The sequence below is a fragment of the Parastagonospora nodorum genome, assembly GCF_000146915.1.
Source record: "Parastagonospora nodorum SN15 chromosome Unknown scaffold_1, whole genome shotgun sequence".
Taxonomy (NCBI): domain Eukaryota; kingdom Fungi; phylum Ascomycota; class Dothideomycetes; order Pleosporales; family Phaeosphaeriaceae; genus Parastagonospora; species Parastagonospora nodorum.
In genome coordinates, this window is record NW_001884549.1 from 2,102,998 (window position 1) to 2,121,091 (window position 18,094).

General features: G+C 52.3%; 9 protein-coding genes and 1 non-coding gene across 10 annotated transcripts; 6 read left to right on the forward strand and 4 right to left on the reverse strand.

Moving 5' to 3' along the window:
- Window positions 1-27: 27 nt before the first annotated feature.
- On the reverse strand, window positions 28-1,575 carry SNOG_00950 (hypothetical protein; the record flags this gene model as incomplete). The annotated part of the gene is made up of 2 exons (XM_001791563.1): window positions 28-1,110; window positions 1,159-1,575. The coding sequence occupies 2 exons, from the start codon at window positions 1,573-1,575 to the stop codon at window positions 28-30; spliced, it is 1,500 nt and encodes a 499-aa protein (XP_001791615.1).
- A 244-nt stretch (window positions 1,576-1,819) lies between these two features.
- Window positions 1,820-2,396, forward strand: SNOG_00951 (hypothetical protein). The gene is made up of 2 exons (XM_001791564.1): window positions 1,820-2,168; window positions 2,220-2,396. The coding sequence occupies exons 1-2, from the start codon at window positions 1,884-1,886 to the stop codon at window positions 2,292-2,294; spliced, it is 360 nt and encodes a 119-aa protein (XP_001791616.1). The 5' UTR covers window positions 1,820-1,883; the 3' UTR covers window positions 2,295-2,396.
- Window positions 2,397-2,742: 346 nt separating this feature from the next.
- On the forward strand, window positions 2,743-4,973 carry SNOG_00952 (hypothetical protein; the record flags this gene model as incomplete). The annotated part of the gene is made up of 2 exons (XM_001791565.1): window positions 2,743-3,748; window positions 3,801-4,973. 2 exons carry the CDS (start codon window positions 2,743-2,745, stop codon window positions 4,940-4,942), a joined length of 2,148 nt encoding a protein of 715 aa, XP_001791617.1. The 3' UTR covers window positions 4,943-4,973.
- A 208-nt stretch (window positions 4,974-5,181) lies between these two features.
- SNOG_00953 (hypothetical protein) lies at window positions 5,182-6,286 on the reverse strand (the record flags this gene model as incomplete). Its single annotated transcript, XM_001791566.1, has 3 exons — window positions 5,182-5,719; window positions 5,772-5,880; window positions 5,984-6,286. The coding sequence occupies 3 exons, from the start codon at window positions 6,284-6,286 to the stop codon at window positions 5,256-5,258; spliced, it is 876 nt and encodes a 291-aa protein (XP_001791618.1). The 3' UTR covers window positions 5,182-5,255.
- A 1,958-nt stretch (window positions 6,287-8,244) lies between these two features.
- Window positions 8,245-9,109, forward strand: SNOG_00954 (hypothetical protein; the record flags this gene model as incomplete). Its single annotated transcript, XM_001791567.1, has 2 exons — window positions 8,245-8,662; window positions 8,844-9,109. The coding sequence occupies 2 exons, from the start codon at window positions 8,245-8,247 to the stop codon at window positions 9,107-9,109; spliced, it is 684 nt and encodes a 227-aa protein (XP_001791619.1).
- Window positions 9,110-10,393: 1,284 nt separating this feature from the next.
- On the forward strand, window positions 10,394-13,468 carry SNOG_00955 (hypothetical protein; the record flags this gene model as incomplete). Its single annotated transcript, XM_001791568.1, has 2 exons — window positions 10,394-12,272; window positions 12,423-13,468. The coding sequence occupies 2 exons, from the start codon at window positions 10,394-10,396 to the stop codon at window positions 13,466-13,468; spliced, it is 2,925 nt and encodes a 974-aa protein (XP_001791620.1).
- Window positions 13,469-13,753: 285 nt separating this feature from the next.
- SNOG_00956 (hypothetical protein) lies at window positions 13,754-14,450 on the reverse strand (the record flags this gene model as incomplete). Its single annotated transcript, XM_001791569.1, has 2 exons — window positions 13,754-14,120; window positions 14,152-14,450. The coding sequence occupies 2 exons, from the start codon at window positions 14,448-14,450 to the stop codon at window positions 13,754-13,756; spliced, it is 666 nt and encodes a 221-aa protein (XP_001791621.1).
- A 532-nt stretch (window positions 14,451-14,982) lies between these two features.
- SNOG_16618 lies at window positions 14,983-15,072 on the forward strand. Its single transcript is given in 2 exon segments — window positions 14,983-15,019; window positions 15,037-15,072. It is a non-coding gene; the product is annotated as a tRNA-Val (tRNA).
- A 796-nt stretch (window positions 15,073-15,868) lies between these two features.
- On the reverse strand, window positions 15,869-16,586 carry SNOG_00958 (hypothetical protein; the record flags this gene model as incomplete). Its single annotated transcript, XM_001791570.1, is given in 2 exon segments — window positions 15,869-16,287; window positions 16,307-16,586. The coding sequence occupies 2 exon segments, from the start codon at window positions 16,584-16,586 to the stop codon at window positions 15,869-15,871; spliced, it is 699 nt and encodes a 232-aa protein (XP_001791622.1).
- Window positions 16,587-16,879: 293 nt separating this feature from the next.
- SNOG_00959 (hypothetical protein) lies at window positions 16,880-18,049 on the forward strand (the record flags this gene model as incomplete). Its single annotated transcript, XM_001791571.1, is given in 4 exon segments — window positions 16,880-17,061; window positions 17,114-17,182; window positions 17,199-17,462; window positions 17,513-18,049. The coding sequence occupies 4 exon segments, from the start codon at window positions 16,880-16,882 to the stop codon at window positions 18,018-18,020; spliced, it is 1,023 nt and encodes a 340-aa protein (XP_001791623.1). The 3' UTR covers window positions 18,021-18,049.
- Between the last annotated feature and the right edge of the window lie 45 nt (window positions 18,050-18,094).

The following is an 18,094-nucleotide window of genomic DNA, read 5'->3' on the forward strand; positions in this document are numbered from 1 at the left end:
AAACTAGATAGAGTACTGATGTACCTTCTAAGCAAACACCCATCTCCTCAAGCCAGCTCTAATACCAAAGAACAGCGTCGCTCCAATGCAACTCAACAATGGTATACCATACACACCCAAACCAATGAAGATGCCCTGCTCAAAATAGCCGATAGCTATTGATTCCGCCCTCTTGTTTTCTTTGATTTCTTGAGACGCCTTGGCCAGTAGATCCGCAGCTGCTTTGCGTGTTTCTTTGCCTGCCACGGCTTTCTCCATTGCCGTTTGTGTCGACGATGGCGAAATGTATGCTGGTGATGCCCGTGTGAAGTGAAGAGGAGTGTATCGCGCCTCGATATCGATATGTTGGAAAGATGGAGTGGCTGGACCTAGCAGGAGTCGGTAGGGAACATGGTTTATGAACGAAGCGTCTGCGTTGATGAACTGGGACAGGTATTTGCCTGATGCGGGAGTGCCGAAGTGGTATGCCGCGGAAAGAGTTTGCGATGGCTCGAGGTCTTCGTCTACAAGACTGATCGCGTGCTCCAGAGATGTGATGGCCGAGATACAGAACAAGGGCTGGGTAACCTTCGGTGGCAGCGAGGAGAGGTTGGCGAGCTCAACTACGGCGCCATTGTCTCCTTGAGTGATCACTCTAAGTTTCCATGACTTGCTGTCTTGTAGGGTTTTAAAGGCATCTGCTACTCGTGAGGCGGGTTTCTGTGATGACTTGGTCGATCCGTTTGCTGCAACGTCATCGGATCCGGATAGATAGCGGATAGATTGCTTCAAAGCAAGTTCTAGGAAATCCTTCTTAATGAATTCATTCACTAGCACCAAGTCTGGGGCGTACGGCGATGTTCCACCAAAAGCAAAGCGTGAGGCTACTAGCTGCTCAGCAGCTGTTGCTAGGTCTGCGGTGCGATCTACCACCGCAATAGTTTTTCCCGCGGGCGAAACAAGCTGGGAGTACGTGGGTACGGGGACCTGTGTCTCTTGAAGGACCTGCAGACATTGCGATATAGATTCTGAGGACGGAGCGGAGGACACAATGGAGAATGTATCAGCTTCGATTGCTTCAGGGAGTAGCTTGCGGAGTAGACTTGGTAGAGCGCGAAGGTTGTTCTCGAGCTACATGATGTATTAGCTCAACCCTTCGCGGAGTTTAGCACTTCATACCTTCAGAGCAACACAATTGCCGGCAGCCAAAGCTGCGCTAACAGCCACAACGACCGAGAACAATGGCGTGTGGTTCTGTTGAGGCTCAATGTATACAACGCCCCACGGCTCTCTTCTGTCGCTGGCATTTTTTTTGTTTGTAATGCGATATTCCTCTTCCAATTCCTTTTTCGAGTTAAGGGACGTGTGGTGCTCTTTCACGATGTCGAGGGCAAGAGCAATTTCCGTTGTGGCTTCTGCATCCGATGTCCGCGTATCCTGCTTAATGGCGTCTTTGATTGAAGACACATTCTTCCGTAGCGCATCATGCAGTGACTTGAGTTGCTTCTGTCGAAAAAATACATTGTGACAGCGCGCTGTGAGCGCCGTAGCTTGGAGATCTGCCAACGCGGCGTCTGGTGTTACTGGAGAAGCCATTGCAAATGATGAAGACTGCTACTCCGTGAGTGCTGAAAGGCAAGAAGCTACAGTCTGACGAATTGCGACAGCAAACCACAATAAAACAACCCTAAGGTAAGATCTTAGGTTAGTTGCACGCGTGTTCCACAAGGGCCAAAAGCGCCGGCCGATGCTGACTCCCCCACATTCCGACTTGTCTGACCCCAGATTTCGCCGCCTCACCCTTGTGCGGAGCCCGAAAACACCGGCTAGACACCGAAGTAGTGTGCTCTTGTTGAAGACCTCAACGTCTGACAAGCAACTTCGTGTCGCCAAAAATCGTCGCAATGTCTGTCACAACAACTGCCAATCCTGTTACCTACAGCCTGCAAACCGTCCTGGCGGACTACGATCTCCACCACACCGAAGAAGAGGTCGACACTTCACTGAATACGCATCCGGCGCCGGCCGGCTCGCACGAGAACCCAAGCTCATGGCCAACTGAGCATCGTCGAGTACCTGCATACCGCCCGATCAACACAGAGCTGGACCAAAGCGAAAGAAGGGTGTATCTGAGTGGGGTGGAGCAGATGTTCGTAACAGTCATGTTCACAGGCGTATACTTGGAGTCGGTATGGATACATCGGAGAGGATTGTGAGTACATTGCTGACAGGAGTTACAGACTGTATCAAAAATATGGAGGTCCTCGTTGGGAAGAGTGTGGAACGTAGGATACAAAGTCGGCGGGGAGTGGTGAAGGATTGGAGCATGATCATTTCAGAATCTTGGTATTGCAGAGCGCTACATTATACAACATGTACGCATATCACATTTGTCGCTTGAATCTATATTTTTCTTGGTGAAACATCATACTACAAGTCTTCGTCAACAGAATTATGAGTTGTGCAAAGCTTAGATCCATTGATTGCGAACGCGTGCGAAATACTCATTACGGATGCACCCCCGACCCAACACACGAGCGCATACAAAAATTGTAAAAAGTGTTACCACAATGCTACCAGCGTGAAACTAGACGCGCCCGCGATTACGGAAAGTGGGGGAAGACAATTGAGCTATCTGCCGAGTCCTAATGGAGCATCCCACATGCGATGGCGCAGTGCCTCGCTACGAAAAGACCAGAAGATCTGAGGATCTGAGGAACTTGCATCTCCTTGTCAGTACCAATACCTCCAAATCTCACCAACATGGACTTCGCACAGGCTAACGGCTTGAACGGCCATGCAGAAGATGCCACCGCAAAACCTCTCAACGTCACGATAGTTGGTGCAGGAATTGGAGGCCTGTCCGCTGCCATCTTCCTTCGCCAACAAGGCCACACCGTCACACTCCTTGAGCAGTCCCGTTTTGCCAACGAACTCGGGGCTGCTGTGCACCTCGCGCCAAATGCCAACGGGCTCTTGCGCCGCATGGGCTTTATTCCCGAACACCATGGAGCTGTGATTTGCAAGCGGCTCAGTCAGTGGCTACCGAATGGGAAAGAGTTATTCAGCGTCGACTTGAAACGGGATGCAGGGCGATGGCAGCATCCGTGGCAGTTGGCACACCGCGTGAGCTTGCACAGCGAGTTGAAGCGCATGGCTACAAGTGAGGAAGGAAAAGGAACTCCCGCAACCCTGAGATTGAGATCCAGGGTTGTGGACGTGGACGCCCAACAGGGCATTGTCACACTTGACAGTGGCGAGAAGATCCAGAGCGATGTCATTGTTGGCGCGGATGGCGTGCATTCACGGACGAGAGCAAAGATCCCGGGGGCGGAGAACATGAAGCCTTTCGGCAGCGGCAAAAGTGCTTTCCGGTTCCTCATTCCGCGGGAGAAAGCACTGGCGGATCCAGAGACAAGGAAGTTTGCGGAGAAGGAGGGACACTTGGTCATGGTATTTGCTCGTGATCGGCGTGTGGTTGTGTACCCTACTTCAGACAATACGTTGCTGAACTTTGTCAATATCCACCCTACGGCCGAATCCCAAGTCAATTCTGAAGAGCCGGGAAGTAGTGATTGGCAGAATCAGGGCAACATCAGCAAGATGTTGGAAGTGTTCAAGGACTTTGAGCCGGCGATGATCAAGTTGTTAAGCATGGCGGATGAGGAGACGTTGAAGGTGTGGGAGTTGCTAGATATGGAGCAGATGCCGTCTTGGACGGAGGGAAAGCTGGTGCTGATCGGCGATGCTGCCCATCCGTTTACACCTCGTAAGTGTTCTCCATACATTCGCCGCCACGCACAAGTCTAACGAGCAACCAGACCAAGGCCAAGGTGCAGGCCAAGCCATCGAAGACGCTGCCTCTCTAGCTGTCATGCTACCCTGGAACGTTCCTAGAGACCAGATCCAAGCGCGACTCAAGCTTTACGAGAAATGTAGGCTTGAACGTGCTTCCAACATCCAAGAGGTATCGCGCGTATCAGGCAGAGACTTAGGTAGTGGACCGCCACCGGATGCTGCACGCTTCACCAACTACAACTTTGGCCACGACGAATGGGACTACTCCAGCCAGATGCTGAGGAAGTGGGAATGGGAGAGGAAGAAAGGACTCCTCTGGCGCATGCCTACCGCATTCGGCCCCATGCCAGGACCTCGCCAGGACTTTTATGGTAGGCCGAGAAACGGCTCCAAAGCAAAATTCACGACTGCCAGCATGAAGTTCAAGTCTAGCCGAACAGTTCTTGAAAACTTATTCCCCACTGGAAAGCTTAAATTTGCGGTGGCCGACACTGCAGCTTATGCAACTTTTGCCACGACACAGCTGGACAACTTGGAGTGGCTCGGTGGCAGAGGCTACTCACACTTCGGCCTATACATCCACGGTGTCCAGTACACCAAAGAGAATGGTGAAACAGTGACAGGCACATATCTGCCCCTACTCTTCGAGAATTTGGCCGACCCAATCCTGAGTGGTAGAGAGGAGCTCGGTTTCCCAAAGCTATTTTGTGACCTTGAAGTGAAGAACGATCACAAGAACTATGCCCTGAACGCTAGCTGGATGTCTTCCAAGTTTGGCAGCTTTACACTGTCCGACCTTAAAGAGCAGACTGCCCCCAATGGTGAAGGGTCTGCACCGGTTTCCAACGAAGAAGGCATGTTCTTCCACAAGTATCTGCCCGCCACTGGCAGTCTTGGCAGCAAAACGCGAGGTCAAGCCGACGCCGAGTATACCGCTTTCCTGCCGAATAATGAGGGTGCCGGTGCCGCCCAGAAGAAGGTTGAAAGAACACTCGTTGCATCAAGCGCGGATATCAAATTCGACGCACTGGACTGGAATACTCTGCCCACGCTACATCATATTGTTGACCGTCTCAAGGAGATTCCGGTGTATCAGGTTGTGGAGGCGAAGATTGTCGAGGGTACAGGGGTGAGTGATGTGAGCGCAGCGTGTCCAGCAGAATAGACTGCGAGTTGAATATACTACAATAGGTGACGCTGTAATCCGTGCCTGTTCTCGTGCACCGCAGTGAGCAGTAGTGGCGTAGTAGTAGCTAAAGCTGTATATACCCGCGATCCACTTTTATAACATTGTCACGGCTTGATAAGCCTTTGAAGCTATACAGGCCGGTGTATAGCTTACTAGATAGTCTCTAACATGGTCGCATGAGCAGAGCGGACAAGAATGGTTGTGGCACCGGGCCAGGTGCTGAGGGAAACTCAAGAAACAAGTTGTGGGCACTATCAATATACATACTCAGTATCTGCGTGTTCCCTTTTCAACGGAAGTAAACCGGTGCTGTCGCTTTCGCCATCATCCATGCCTCATCCAGCGCCTTTACGACTTCCTCGGGCAATGGTCCCTTCTCCAAATCCGCCAAGTTGCTTTCCAGCTGAGCAAAACTACTCACACCAATGATCACACCATCGTTCCCTCCCTTCGCCCTCGTCTTTAGCTCAGAATGGTGTACGCACCACCTCAACGCAATCTCAAGCAATGTCAACTTGTGCTTCTGCGCTACCTCCTCCATCATGCGAAGCGCTTCAAAATTAGAGTTCTTGAAGTAACGGGTGCGGTACATCTCGCCAATCTTTGAGTTTTGGGCGAATCGACCTTCAGAGGGCGCTATATCAGCGGATTTTATCTTACCGCTGAAGAGCCCACCGGCAAGCGGATTATAGATGACAATGTCAATCTTGTACTTCCGGCAGCATGGGATCAGTTCTGGCTCAATGGCGCGGGCTATTTAGCTTTAGTTATTGATCTCGTTGGGCAGCGATTCGAACAGACTTACTGATCGCGTTGTACATGGCTTGATAGACTGTGGGCTTCACCCAGCCTCTTTCATTGCAGATGTTCCAGACTTCCGCGACTTCCCACGCAGCAAAGTTCGAAAGGCCTAGCTGGACTAGATGTTCGAGTACGAAGTCAGTGTATGTCTCACATGCAATTCGTACATATACTTTACGCACCAAATTTTCCTTGCTTGTGAAGCTCATTAATTGCGCCCAGCGTTTCCTCGAAGGGCGTCGAATGATCGGGTGCATGCAGGTAGAATATGTCGACAGCATCCGTGTCGAGCTCTTTCAGCGATGTCGAAAATAATTCCTTCAGCTTTTCCGGCTTATGCGTTCCCGGCTCGACGGGATAAACTTTTGTTGCCAGAGTGAGACCACGGTCTTTCCATTTTGCATCACGTGTCCATGCTTCCTGTGCGCCACCAACATACATGCGCGCGGTGTCGACTTCATTGTAGCCCTTCGATTGGAAGTGATCAAGATGCTTATTGAACTCGTCAAGAGATGTCATTCTTGCCCCATCGGACTCATTGGGACCTTGAAATCTGTTAGCTTTAGATCGGCCTAGCAGTCGTGGAGATACTCGTACCGAAGGTCATCAGCCCAAGGATAACCCGGTCAGTAGGGCTTTGTGCAAGGAGAGGCATAGTGAATTAGCTTATGTTGTTTTTGGAGACTTGTTAAGATTCCAGCACGGTGTTTACAGAAGCATCTTGCTGTAGCGGCCTGCGAGATCGCGAGATGACGACAGTGGGGTAAAGCCACCCCGCGCTTCCATTTATACCGCGATTATCTCCGAGTTGCTGAGTCTCGACGTCACCCAAAGGATGTTTTATATCATGGAGAGCAGCTATTTAAAGCTAACTATGATTCCAGTGCTGTACTTAGCAATGGCCCTGTTTCTAAAGAAGAAGACTAGATAGGTGTCTAGGTGACCGATAATGTCAGGAAGAAATGCGAGTCGTGACCCAGCGATGGATTATGCCGTACCACTAGACTTATCAGTGAATCATAGACGCTGTTAGAGTGCACCGCTAAAGCATTTCCAAGGTGGCTTGGTTCTCATTATTCTGACAGGCGAATAGGTGCGTTGAATCACGTGAATTGCGCGAAGGTCTTTCATGCTTCAGCTAGTGGGTTCCTGCCCTCAAGTGCCAAACAAGTCGTCATCGTCGGATTGTATGGAATCAAGGACACCTGGGCAGAACCGACATTGCGGCACCGCCGACATCGTTCTCGCGAGTACTCCTGTTCCGGAAGTCGAGCGTACAAAGTTCCGACACTTGTTGGACGGACGCCACAATATTTGGAAGAGAAGCGACCTTGGCACAATGATTGGCTATTCACTTTCGCCCTACCCTGCCTCCACCAACACCCCTTGGCTAGCAATCGAGGCGAACCGGATGCCTACGAACGCTATTATGCAAAGCCAGCCGGGACGAAGCAGGATATGCACTGTCCCGCGGCCGTGCGAAGGATTTTGGTGGAAAAGGCCGAAACTCCTGGAGCTGTTCGAGGTTGGCTGCAGCCATCATTCACCCGTCGCGTGCAAAGTGGGGCCAACTTGCACCAATGACGTCGCGGGCGGCCCGATAACAAGACGATAAGGAACCAAGGCTCAGCTGACGCTCTCCATCCTGACTCCAACCTGCAGCTAGCACACATTGTCACATGAGAACACCCCACTAGATCCCTTGCAGCATCGTCGTCGAATGCACCCAGGATCGCGCCGCGCCGTCCCGCCGCTGTTCTGTACAGCACAGGTGCCACGTAGCAAGCGACGCAGGTACGCATGAAAGTCGCACCTGAAGGGCAAGAATCGCCACAAAGAGACCAAATCCGCCATATAAGACGTCCCTCCCGCTCCAGCCGACAATTCCAATGTCCTACATGCCCATACCACAACATTCGACGGCTGCAATGCGCCAGATCATGAGTCGATCAGCTGTTGCCGGGTGTGTCATGTGGACCAGTAAGCCACCCTCCGCAAACTGCGAATCAGTCACTTTCTCGCACACCATCAGGTAGGCTCCCCTCTGATTGGAGCGCAACCCACAATTACAAGGTACCTTGAACGAGGCCCAGTCCTGTTTTAGCACCAGGCCATGCTGTCGCATAGCGTTATTGGAATTTTGGCGTCGACGCCGCAACTGCGGTGCACACTTGCTCCCTTGCTAGGCCGTAACAGCCCTTTGTCTTCACATGAGATCATAATACCCAAGCCTCTTTCTCTGTTGCTCCAGTCAGTTACCGTTCATCCCTTGCATGAAACGCGCGAGTCCTTGTTGTAGTCATTGGTTCGTCTTGCGCTTCTTTAAGTACCACCTTGCATCCCTCATTGCCGAGATATTTGCATTTGCAGCCCCGAACTTCGGCCTATACATGCGGTCTAGTAACCATATATTCCAACCCCGCCACGAGTCGCAAATCTTGGGCGCATAGCGATCCGAGACTTGAGCCTTGGTCGCTATGTGCTGGTGTTTCAGCTTTGGTCTTTCAAGCAAGAAGAAGCGTCAGAGCTCGTCATCGTCGGGTGAGAAGAAGAGGAGGGATGTACCTGACGAGCCACTCCATGGGAAGGGCAAGACAGTTGTCGCAGAGGTCTCTGAGAAGCGTAGATCGAGTGAGACGCATAGGAAGAGAAGGACAGGAGAAAGCACGAGTCCGCGCTCATCGCGGCGTGAGAAGGAAGAGCATCGTCCGAGGACGCAACAGTACCGCGATGACACCTACCCAAGTCGTGATTCGTACAGGCCGTCTTTGAATGTCCAGGTGCCCGACATGTGGCATCGCTCAGTAGAGCCTGGAAGCACGAATTCTTCGCAGGAAGCTTTGCTCAACCCGCGTCCTCACCGAAGCACACACCAGCGGCAACGGCACCCAAAACGTACGTCGCAAACCACCCTACGTGGTCGCGGAGCCAAGCGAGACCCTCCGCGACACTCGAAATCCAAGAAGAATCTTCGTCCCGAACCTTCGAGGGGATGGTCGCTTTTCGCGCCCTCTCCACCGAAAACACCAAAACGCGAGCACCGCAACTATCAAACTCTGGACTCTTCTCCTCGCAGCCATCGCTCGTCGCGTCAGCATCGTTCTCCACAAACACCGTCTGATAGCCCGACCCCACGCTCTCAGAATCGTCGCAGAAGTTCACGTCAGCATGAGCGCGACGCCTCCCCCTCGCGCCAAGCTCGTTCGCGTACGCCGAACACGACCGCTCGTCGCGTGCCTGATCGACGCTTTGCTGTCCTCGCTGCCACTAATCAAGCCCTTGAGAATGTTCGAAGAGAAGCTTTCGCGCAGCCCTCGCCACCGCCGCGACGGGATCGACTGAGGCGGTACGAAGGTGTTGCAATTCCTGCAAACCAGATTCCGTTTTCATGGGACTGTGTGAGCAGCTCACAAACTTCAGCTGGGTATGGCACGACGTCCGGGGAGCCTAGTAGTCGGCCAAGGCGCTCGCGACGCTGAGAAGGAGAAGCCTAATTTGAAGCAATTCCTCTTGCCTACTGTCAGCAACACCTATGAGGGGGAGAGGCCTTATATAACCTCACGCGATGAAGAGCCCGGGCTTGCAAGGCATCTAGAGCCCTGGAGCGATGGGATCGCGAAGAGACGGCGACCAAGAGTGGCTGATGGCATTCTACGCAATGGTCACTACTAGAGTCTCCAATCAGCCGATGTACCACGCTACGTCTATTACATGTCCAATACGCCCACAGGCAATAGGGTTCTCACTAGAGGGATCACTTTCACATTGGCATACCGCATAACGATGAGAGGCGACAAGGGCATGTGCAGGAGGATCGCTACAAGTCGACCGAGCCTGTGCCAACACCCAAAACCTCCCCCTAGACGAAGCTCGCCGTAAAGGCGTGTCAAATTGTCGTGCTGTCGCTTTGGAGACTGGCAAGAGGCGGCGCAAAAGGCTATGATCTCTGTTTGCGCTCGCAATCTGGAGCTCGCCATCAAGACGCACTTGCTTCTACCATATTGATTCCATCCGACTCCGGTTGACACGAACCCTCGTCGCCTTGCTTCGAACCAAGTCAATCATAACGAACGACCAATCACCAAGATTCATCTACTGAACTTTTGCGTATACCCCAGTTATTTCCCATCGTCTGCTCTCTTCATATTTCATCCGAGTTCATAGACTTTTAGTAGTGACATCCCCGCAGAGGCGATGTAGGGCGTGCAGAGGCAGGTGGACCAAAGCAAGGCTTGATTGTACAGCGATTGGATGATGAAAGAGGTGTACAACATGAGATACAAAGTTACACATACTATTCTCGAGTCGGATAGTCATTACATACATACGTAGCAAGCTCAAAATCAATGCATCTAGACCTCTGAGATCGGGAAGATGATCGCTCCGAATTTCCCCTACTGTCGTTTCGCCTGTGCATTGAACCTCACAGGCGGAGTTCAAAGGCGACCGTCATTCATCTATTCATAAGGTGGTGTGTGAGGTCGCTTTGAAGTGTTGGTGTGAAAGGCGAGAATCGCCTTATCTTATCTCCACGTGAGGGCGCGTTTCCCGAGACCCGCTAGTTTGCCTCTCACCACGCGTCCCTCCAGCACAATTCGGGACGTACCGTGTTCTAATATCAACCCCATGGATGCACTGCTAGAGGGTTTGAATGACGCTCAGCGAAGTGCGGTCACCAGTCCCGCAAATGTCGTTCAGGTTCTCGCACCGCCAGGATCTGGAAAGACGAAGACCCTCACTGCGCGTGTCGCGTACCATGTTATTCACGAGCGCTTGCAGCCATGGAACATCATCGTGTGTACTTTCACCATCAAGGCGGCCAGAGAGATGAAGGAACGCATCAAAGGATTTGTAGGCGACAAGCTCGAAGCCAAGTTGATCCTGGGAACCTTCCATTCCGTTGCACGCCGCTTCCTCTCTCGATACGGACAAGAAATCGGGATTGACAAAAACTTTGGTATCGCCGACACAAACGACAGCAAAGCCATAATTAAGCGCATTGTCACGCGTTATCAGTATACAGTCGAACCTGGCCATGCTCGTTCCAGGATATCCAATCTCAAATCGAAGGGGGTCACCGCAGATGCGTTTGCAGCCACTAGCAAGAATGTCAATGACAACGAGTTCGCCATGGTATACTCTTCGTATGAGGAGCATCTCAAAGCAGCCAATCTGCTTGATTATGACGACCTCCTCGTACGATGTGTTGAGCTGCTGAAGCGGAGTCCATCCTGCGTCTCGACGATCCAAGCGGTACTCATCGACGAGTATCAAGACACCAACAATATTCAATACGAACTGATGAAGCTCCTCGCTCAAAGTACGAGAAGAATTACGATTGTGGGAGATCCGGACCAGAGCATCTACAGTTTCCGCGCAGCGGAGATCAAAAACCTGTTTCGCATGCGCGACGAGTTCCCAGAGTCCGTTGTGATCAATCTCGAGAACAACTACCGGTCTTCTGGATGTATTCTCAACTCGGCACTGGCGGTAATCGAGCAGGATGAGAGTCGCCCACAAAAGGCTCTGATAGCAACGCATGTTGTGGGCGAAGCACCAACACTACGCCATCTCGTGTCAGCACACATTGAGGCAAAATGGACAGTTGATGAGATCATACGGACTAGAACGCTCGCAGCCGGTCTACTTGATTACAACGATTACGCCATCTTATTGCGCTCTAGTCAGCTCTCACTACAGTTGGAGAGAGCTTTGGCTAAAGCCGGGGTGCCGTACAGAATGGTCGCTGGTATCAAATTCTTCGACCGTGCGGAGATTAAGATCATACTGGACTATTTGCGCGTGGTCAGTCAACCAGAGCACAACGATGCGGTTGCACGGGTGATCAATCTGCCTTCCAGGAAAGTGGGAGATAGTACGGTTAAGGCTTTGCTTGAAGAGGCGGAAGTAAAGAAAGTAACACTATGGAAACTTGTGCTCGACATTGCGCAAGGGCGGATACGATCTAATTGCAAGGTCTCGACCCAAGCCCAGAAAGGTATCGAGCAGTTCGTCAATGTCATTCTCACCTCGAGGGAGAAGTTGCTGCCTACTAAAGGCGAGCATTGCGACCTCTACGGGCTCATCGGTCATATCTTGCAGAAGATCTCTTTCGAGGCATACCTGAAGCAAACCCACAAGGAGAATTGGAAAGACCGGTGGGACAATGTGGAGGAGCTTGTCGCTCAAGCGACGCAGATGGCTACAGCTTTGGCTAGCGGAGAAGAGATCACAGACGATGCTCTACCTATCGTGGAGGGGATCGAACAACGACAAGATACAGCCGCCGATGTGCTGTCGAAGTTTCTCGCAAACGTTACTCTCTCGAGTCTTGCAGACCAGAACGGTGGGGAGGTGGAGCAGGTCACCATCTCCACGATACATGCTGCCAAAGGCTTGGAGTGGCCAGTAGTATTCCTACCCGCAATGTACGACGGCTCGATACCCCATTCGCGCGCAGATGATCACGACGAGGAAAGACGACTGCTCTATGTCGGTATGACACGTGCGCAAGGTCTACTGTATCTAAGTTGCCCTGTCAGACAGTCGGGACAAGAGACAACGACTTTGTCAAAGTTTATCTCAGAGAGAAGCGTACAAAAACATTTCAGTCAGCGAGGACCTGATTTCGCGTTCAAACGATCAACCATACCAGACCTGGCAAAGATCTTGCGCAGACCTTGCCCGACCGCCGAGGACATTGAAACTGCACGTGTCGGTCTGGAGCGCCTGGAGGATGACTTATATCCTGCAACCAGGGACGAGATCGATGGCGACGACCCAAGCTGGGGTACGTCTTGGGACGACAAGTTCGACAAATTCGGTCCAAGCAGCGAAGCAGCTCAAACAGGGTTCAAACGACGCAAACTCGATGCTAATACTTCACATGCCCACGACTCGGTTGCGGTAACCATGAATAGGACTTCCGGCTTCTCGATGGCCTCTACCACAATGCATGGCGCAAAACCAGGCTTCACCACCGCTCGTGACCTCGGTGATCTACAAGCTATGCAGCGGGAAGCAGAGCGTGTTCGCATGCTTGCTACCGCAAACGATGCAGAAAGAGGGCGCAAAGCATACCAAGAAGACAAGAAGGCAGAAACGAAGCCTGCGCAGGCGAAGAAAACCAAGCCTCGGGCAGCAGGCCAAGGTGCCATCACGAACTTCTTCGCGAAGAGATCCGTCAGCACGCCTTCAGAAGACACGGAGCAAGTGCCACCTCTTCCCACGGCATCGTTGCAGCGCTCACAATCGTCGCTGTCAAGCAACACCCCATTATACGATATCTCCAACGTTCAGTCTTCCACTGTACGACAGCCAAAGCCCTACCAATCGCTCGCACTTCCAAACTATAAACTTCAGAATCGTCCCATGGCGAGCAAGCCTAAGCGGACCGAGCCACCACCGGACATGGAGAATACCAGATACGTGCTCCTGTCTAGCTCACCTGTGAAGCCGGATTGGGAGGACACCACTGTTGGAAGTGCCGATAAGGAACAAGAACAAGCCCCACCGAGTCCAGTGAAGCAGTCGTCTTCGTTTGTGTCGTCATCTGGTTTCAGAGCTGCGTCGGCCTTTCACACTACGTCAATGAACCAAGTACAGAACCAAGCGGCACAGAGGAAAACGCTGGGTACGCGGAGGACAATGCAGGGTTGGAGTGTGAAGCATAGTTCGATGCCGAAGCCGCGGCCATCGTGACGTGATGGATTGGTAACATTGTAATGATTGCATTGGGATGGAGTTTATTTGCTATGAGCATTTCTATTGCAATTAGAGATCGTACCAGGGACAATGGTAGGAAATGCATTGTTATGGTACCAGCTTTTGATATGCGGTGCTTGAAACATTTCGCACTTTTACAGAATATGTCTGTTGTACAGCCCGTGAAGATGATTGGAATCTCCATACACGCTCCACGCCTATATAGAGCTCTTCCTTGCGCAGATCTGTGTAATATGACATCCACTCTCCATACAGCAGCCCTCAATCCCCATGCATAGCCTCCTCCTCCATCCTCTCCACGCCCGCAACCAACTCCCTAATCCTCCCACCCACCCTCCTCTTCACCTCCTCCGCAACAACCCGGTCCCCCTGCAACACGCCATTATAATACTCCACCAGCCGATCGAGTTCCTCCCTGGCCGCCGCGCGATCGTCCGGCGCATACGTTGTATTCTTCTCACTCTCCTCGCTCGCGATTTCAAACTCGTCCTTCGCCGTCCCGTACATGTCGCTGATCTGCTCAATCACCGCGTCGATCTGGGCCTGCGTTTCGGGCGGTATTGACGAGCCTGCGGGGGCTTCCGAGGCGAGTTTTACGGGGCGGGTGGATGTGAATGTGCGGATGGAGCTGAGGGTGTAGGGTGTGTTGAAGCGCGTACCAGTGGTCGGTTGGGGCGCACAGGGTTAGGCCGCGGGTTTGGTAGGGCGGTGGGGGACTGGGGGTGCGGGAGCGCGGGGGCGCGGTGTGGAAGTGTTGGGAGACGGGGTAGGAGGTGCGTTGGAGGGTTGTTGTGCTTGCGCGAAGGGTGGTTTGGCGGATTAGAGTGCGGAGGTGTTGGTGGCCGGAGGGCATCTTGGGGGAGCTCGTGGAGTGGTAGCTCGCGGTTTGAAGCTGTGGTTGCGCTCGGCGCAGTGCGGCGCGCAAAGTGGGCGCTTTGGTAAAGAGGTTGTGAGACATTTTGTGGGGTGGTGGAAGGATGGTAGGGCTGGATGATGCGTGGAAGCCTGAGGTTGAAGTTCGGATTTAAACGGAGTCAGCGGGACGGGGCGGTGCTGGCATACTCGGAAATACTGGGCACATGAGATGGTCAGGAATGATGTTAATGACGTTCTACTACAACAAACCGTATACTGGCCCTCTGGACATGATACATAAACTGCTGTCTTGCATAGTTGCTCGAAACGTATCGTTAGACATCAGAAAGAGGCAGACGCATTTTGGGGGTAGCAAACTTCCTCGATGTACTCGAGTTAGAAGTTGGCTAGATATCCTTCACGCATCATAACCCATCAGCCGCAATGCCTGATATGATACCATGTTCTACTTCCATGTTTTACCGTCGGCTTTTCGCGCCAACTCTTATAACGCTGGTAGTGCAAACCCCACTCACTGCCCCGCTTTCCGCCACTTTTCGTATTAAACTCCTCCAACATTCCAATAACAACAAGTTTATAGTGTAATCTATTTTATTATTTGCCACGAATCAAAAGCGAGCGTAGTCTAGTGGTTATGATGTCTGCTTTACATCCTCCAAGATCTAAAGCGCAGAAGGTCGGGAGTTCGATCCTCCCCGCTCGTACGCATCAGTCTTTTTTGCTTTTGGCTTCTTCCCTCTTCGTTGCTAGTTGCTAGATGCTGTGATGAGCCGGCGATTTTTTTTTTACTTTGGGTGGTGGGCTGGGGTGAGTCCTCTGTAGACATTATTATAGGTTATGTAGATATCTTCTTATCGATCATTGCTATAAGCAGGAGCTATTTCTTTTGAGTACGCAACAGCACTGACAGAATATTTGTTACCTCTTTCTGGACTTTGCCAACAGGAGCAGAAACCTCGTGTTTGCATCGCAGAAATTTAGCAGTTTGTGTGCTAGCTGGTCTGGTAGCGTACAACCATATGCGTCGCCAGAAGTGAGGCAGCGAACAAGACACGAGAGACGTCGAAGTACAGCATGTATGAATATGCAGTGTGCTGACAGACATGTCAAAACTGACAGCGGATCCACGGCATTGTGGCTGTTGCGTTGCTCATTAAGTTTAGTTTGTCAGATGAAAGAGGCTCAAGACTGATATACATGTATTTGGCAGGAAGCATTTTTAGGTCGACTAGGTACGTACGATGGTATTTCGTAGTCTCTAGTGCTGGGATGGTTCAATAATTATGTACTTGAAATTGATACAGTTCGATGTGTACACTGTAGTTGGAGGCTACACAGGTATTATGCACCAGGGAAAACCCCAAATTGCACCTCGACGGATGCTCCGATATTGAGCGCCCAAACGCCTCGCTTGCGGATGAAAATATGATGGATATCGTACAACAAAGCGGCCTCATCGCCGGCGTATCAAGAAAGAAAGGATGTTGCCGCGCTGGCCAGCTACCACCATCGTGCCGAGTTCCTGCCCTTGGTCGCACACTGCAGGCAATGCCGGCTAGCCGATACCACTGCACATGTACCGCAGACATTCTTGCCACAGTCACTACATGCGAAAGGACTGCTCTCCACAGGGCCACCCATGTCGATATCCATGTCGACGTTCATGCTGCCATTTGCGCTCTGAAGCGGCGAGTCGCAATCGTCGCATGACGGCAATTGAGGCTCGACTTGGTGGAGTTGCGAGAAGATGGGCTGGACGGGTGGCGCAGGAAGCTGTTTCCAGAACGAATGCAGTGTCGACTTCTGTACTGGCTTCGAGAGTGCTAGTGTTGGTTGTTGGGTTGGCAGGGGTTCGGACGGAACGGGAGAGGCGTCGGGGTGGTTGCGTTGTGCAGAGAAGAGTTTCTGAAGGGTGATTTCTGCGTGGAATTAGTATGCCTCTTCCAATATCAGATGCATCAGATGACATACCATGTATTGAACGCTCGTCTGGGCGGTTGTCGCGGAATCTCTTGCGCGTGCGGTTGCCCCAGTCGCTGCTCTTCACGCGGCTTGCATTGGCAAAGTCCCAGCCATTGTTTCGCGAGCATGCATCGACGTCCATTTGCATCGCATCGTGCGGAAACGGGATGGGCGATTGAGTCTCTGGTGTGGACCAAGTGTAGCTCGAGACGGAAAGAGGCGAATCGTCCATGCAACGCTTGCGCTTGGAGCCCATTTTGTCTGCTGATGTGTTGGAATGGATCCCAAAAAAGATTAGGGTCGGTAGGCTAGAGACCGGAGAGTATGTGGTTGTGCGGGTGTGGAGGAGAAGAGCACGGGTGATGAGATGGAACGGGAAGTGGTCATGATGCGGATGGCTGGCGTAGGCGCGTCGCGTGTTCTTGCGCGACCGCGACGAGGGGCTAATGCACCCCCGGAAGCACGACCCCACCTACACATGATACAGACATTCCCCCGCATCGTCGCCTGAAGCATCTGTAATCCCTCTTTTCGACTTCTCAGCACAAAATGGTCACGCGTGAAGCGTCACATGCCGGCTCTTGGTACACGTCCAATGGGAAGCAACTCTCACAGCAGCTTGACGGCTGGCTAGAAGCTGTCCCAAGCTCCACCACGCCCATTGGCACGGCCTCCTCGGAACAAGGAGACGTCTCGATACCGACGCCAAATGCACGAGCTATCATCGCACCGTGAGCTATCTTGAAGTCGCGCGGAGAGAAGACAAGGCTCATGGACACGCAGGCACGCGGGATACTCATACTCCGGGCCCGCTGCTGCCTGGGCCTACAAGAGCGCCGACTGGGCGAATGCGTGCGTCTCCCCACAGCTCTGGTGTGTATATGAACATCACTGACCATAAGTCCAGCAAGCGCGTCTTCCTGCTCGGTCCCTCACATCACCACTACCTCTCCGGCGCCGCGACGACCGCGTGTGACAAGTACGCGACACCACTCGGCGACCTGATCATCGACACAGCGCTCGTCCAAGAGATCAAGCAAGAATGGGGTCTCGAGACCATGAGCCAAGATGTTGATGAGGCAGAACACAGCCTGGAAATGCATCTTCCCTACATCTACAAGATGCTGTCACTGTAAATCCCCAACATACCATATGTGAAACCCACTGACCATGACAATACAGACACAACAACCCCTCCTCCGTCCCTCTCGTGCCCATCATGATCGGCAACACCTCCCCCTCCACCGAATCCAAATACGGCTCCCTCCTCGCCCCATACCTCTCCGACCCCACCAACATCTTCGTCATATCCTCCGACTTCTGCCACTGGGGCTCGCGCTTCCGCTATACGTACTACGAGTCGCCAGACGGGGCTTCAGCCACCCAGTTGACGCGCAAGTCCAAGATCGATGAGGACTGGCCGATTCACGAGAGTATCAAGGCTGTGGATAAGGAGAGCATGGATGCTGTTGAGAGTGGGCATCACAAGCGGTTTTTGGAGCAGCTCAAGGAGACGGGCAATACTGTGTGTGGGAGACATCCTATCGGGGTCTTCATGGCGGCGGTCGAGAGTGCGGATGTGGGCGAGGGCAAGGGGAGGTTCAAGTTTGTGCGGTACGAGAGGAGTTCCTTGGTCGAGGATTATGGTGATAGCAGCGTGAGTTATTGTAGTGCATTTGCAGTGCTGTAGCGAGACTTGAACTCTGGAAATCTCAAAGTAAATTCATCATCATGCCATTTGTACGTGTGCTACCGAGTACAGCA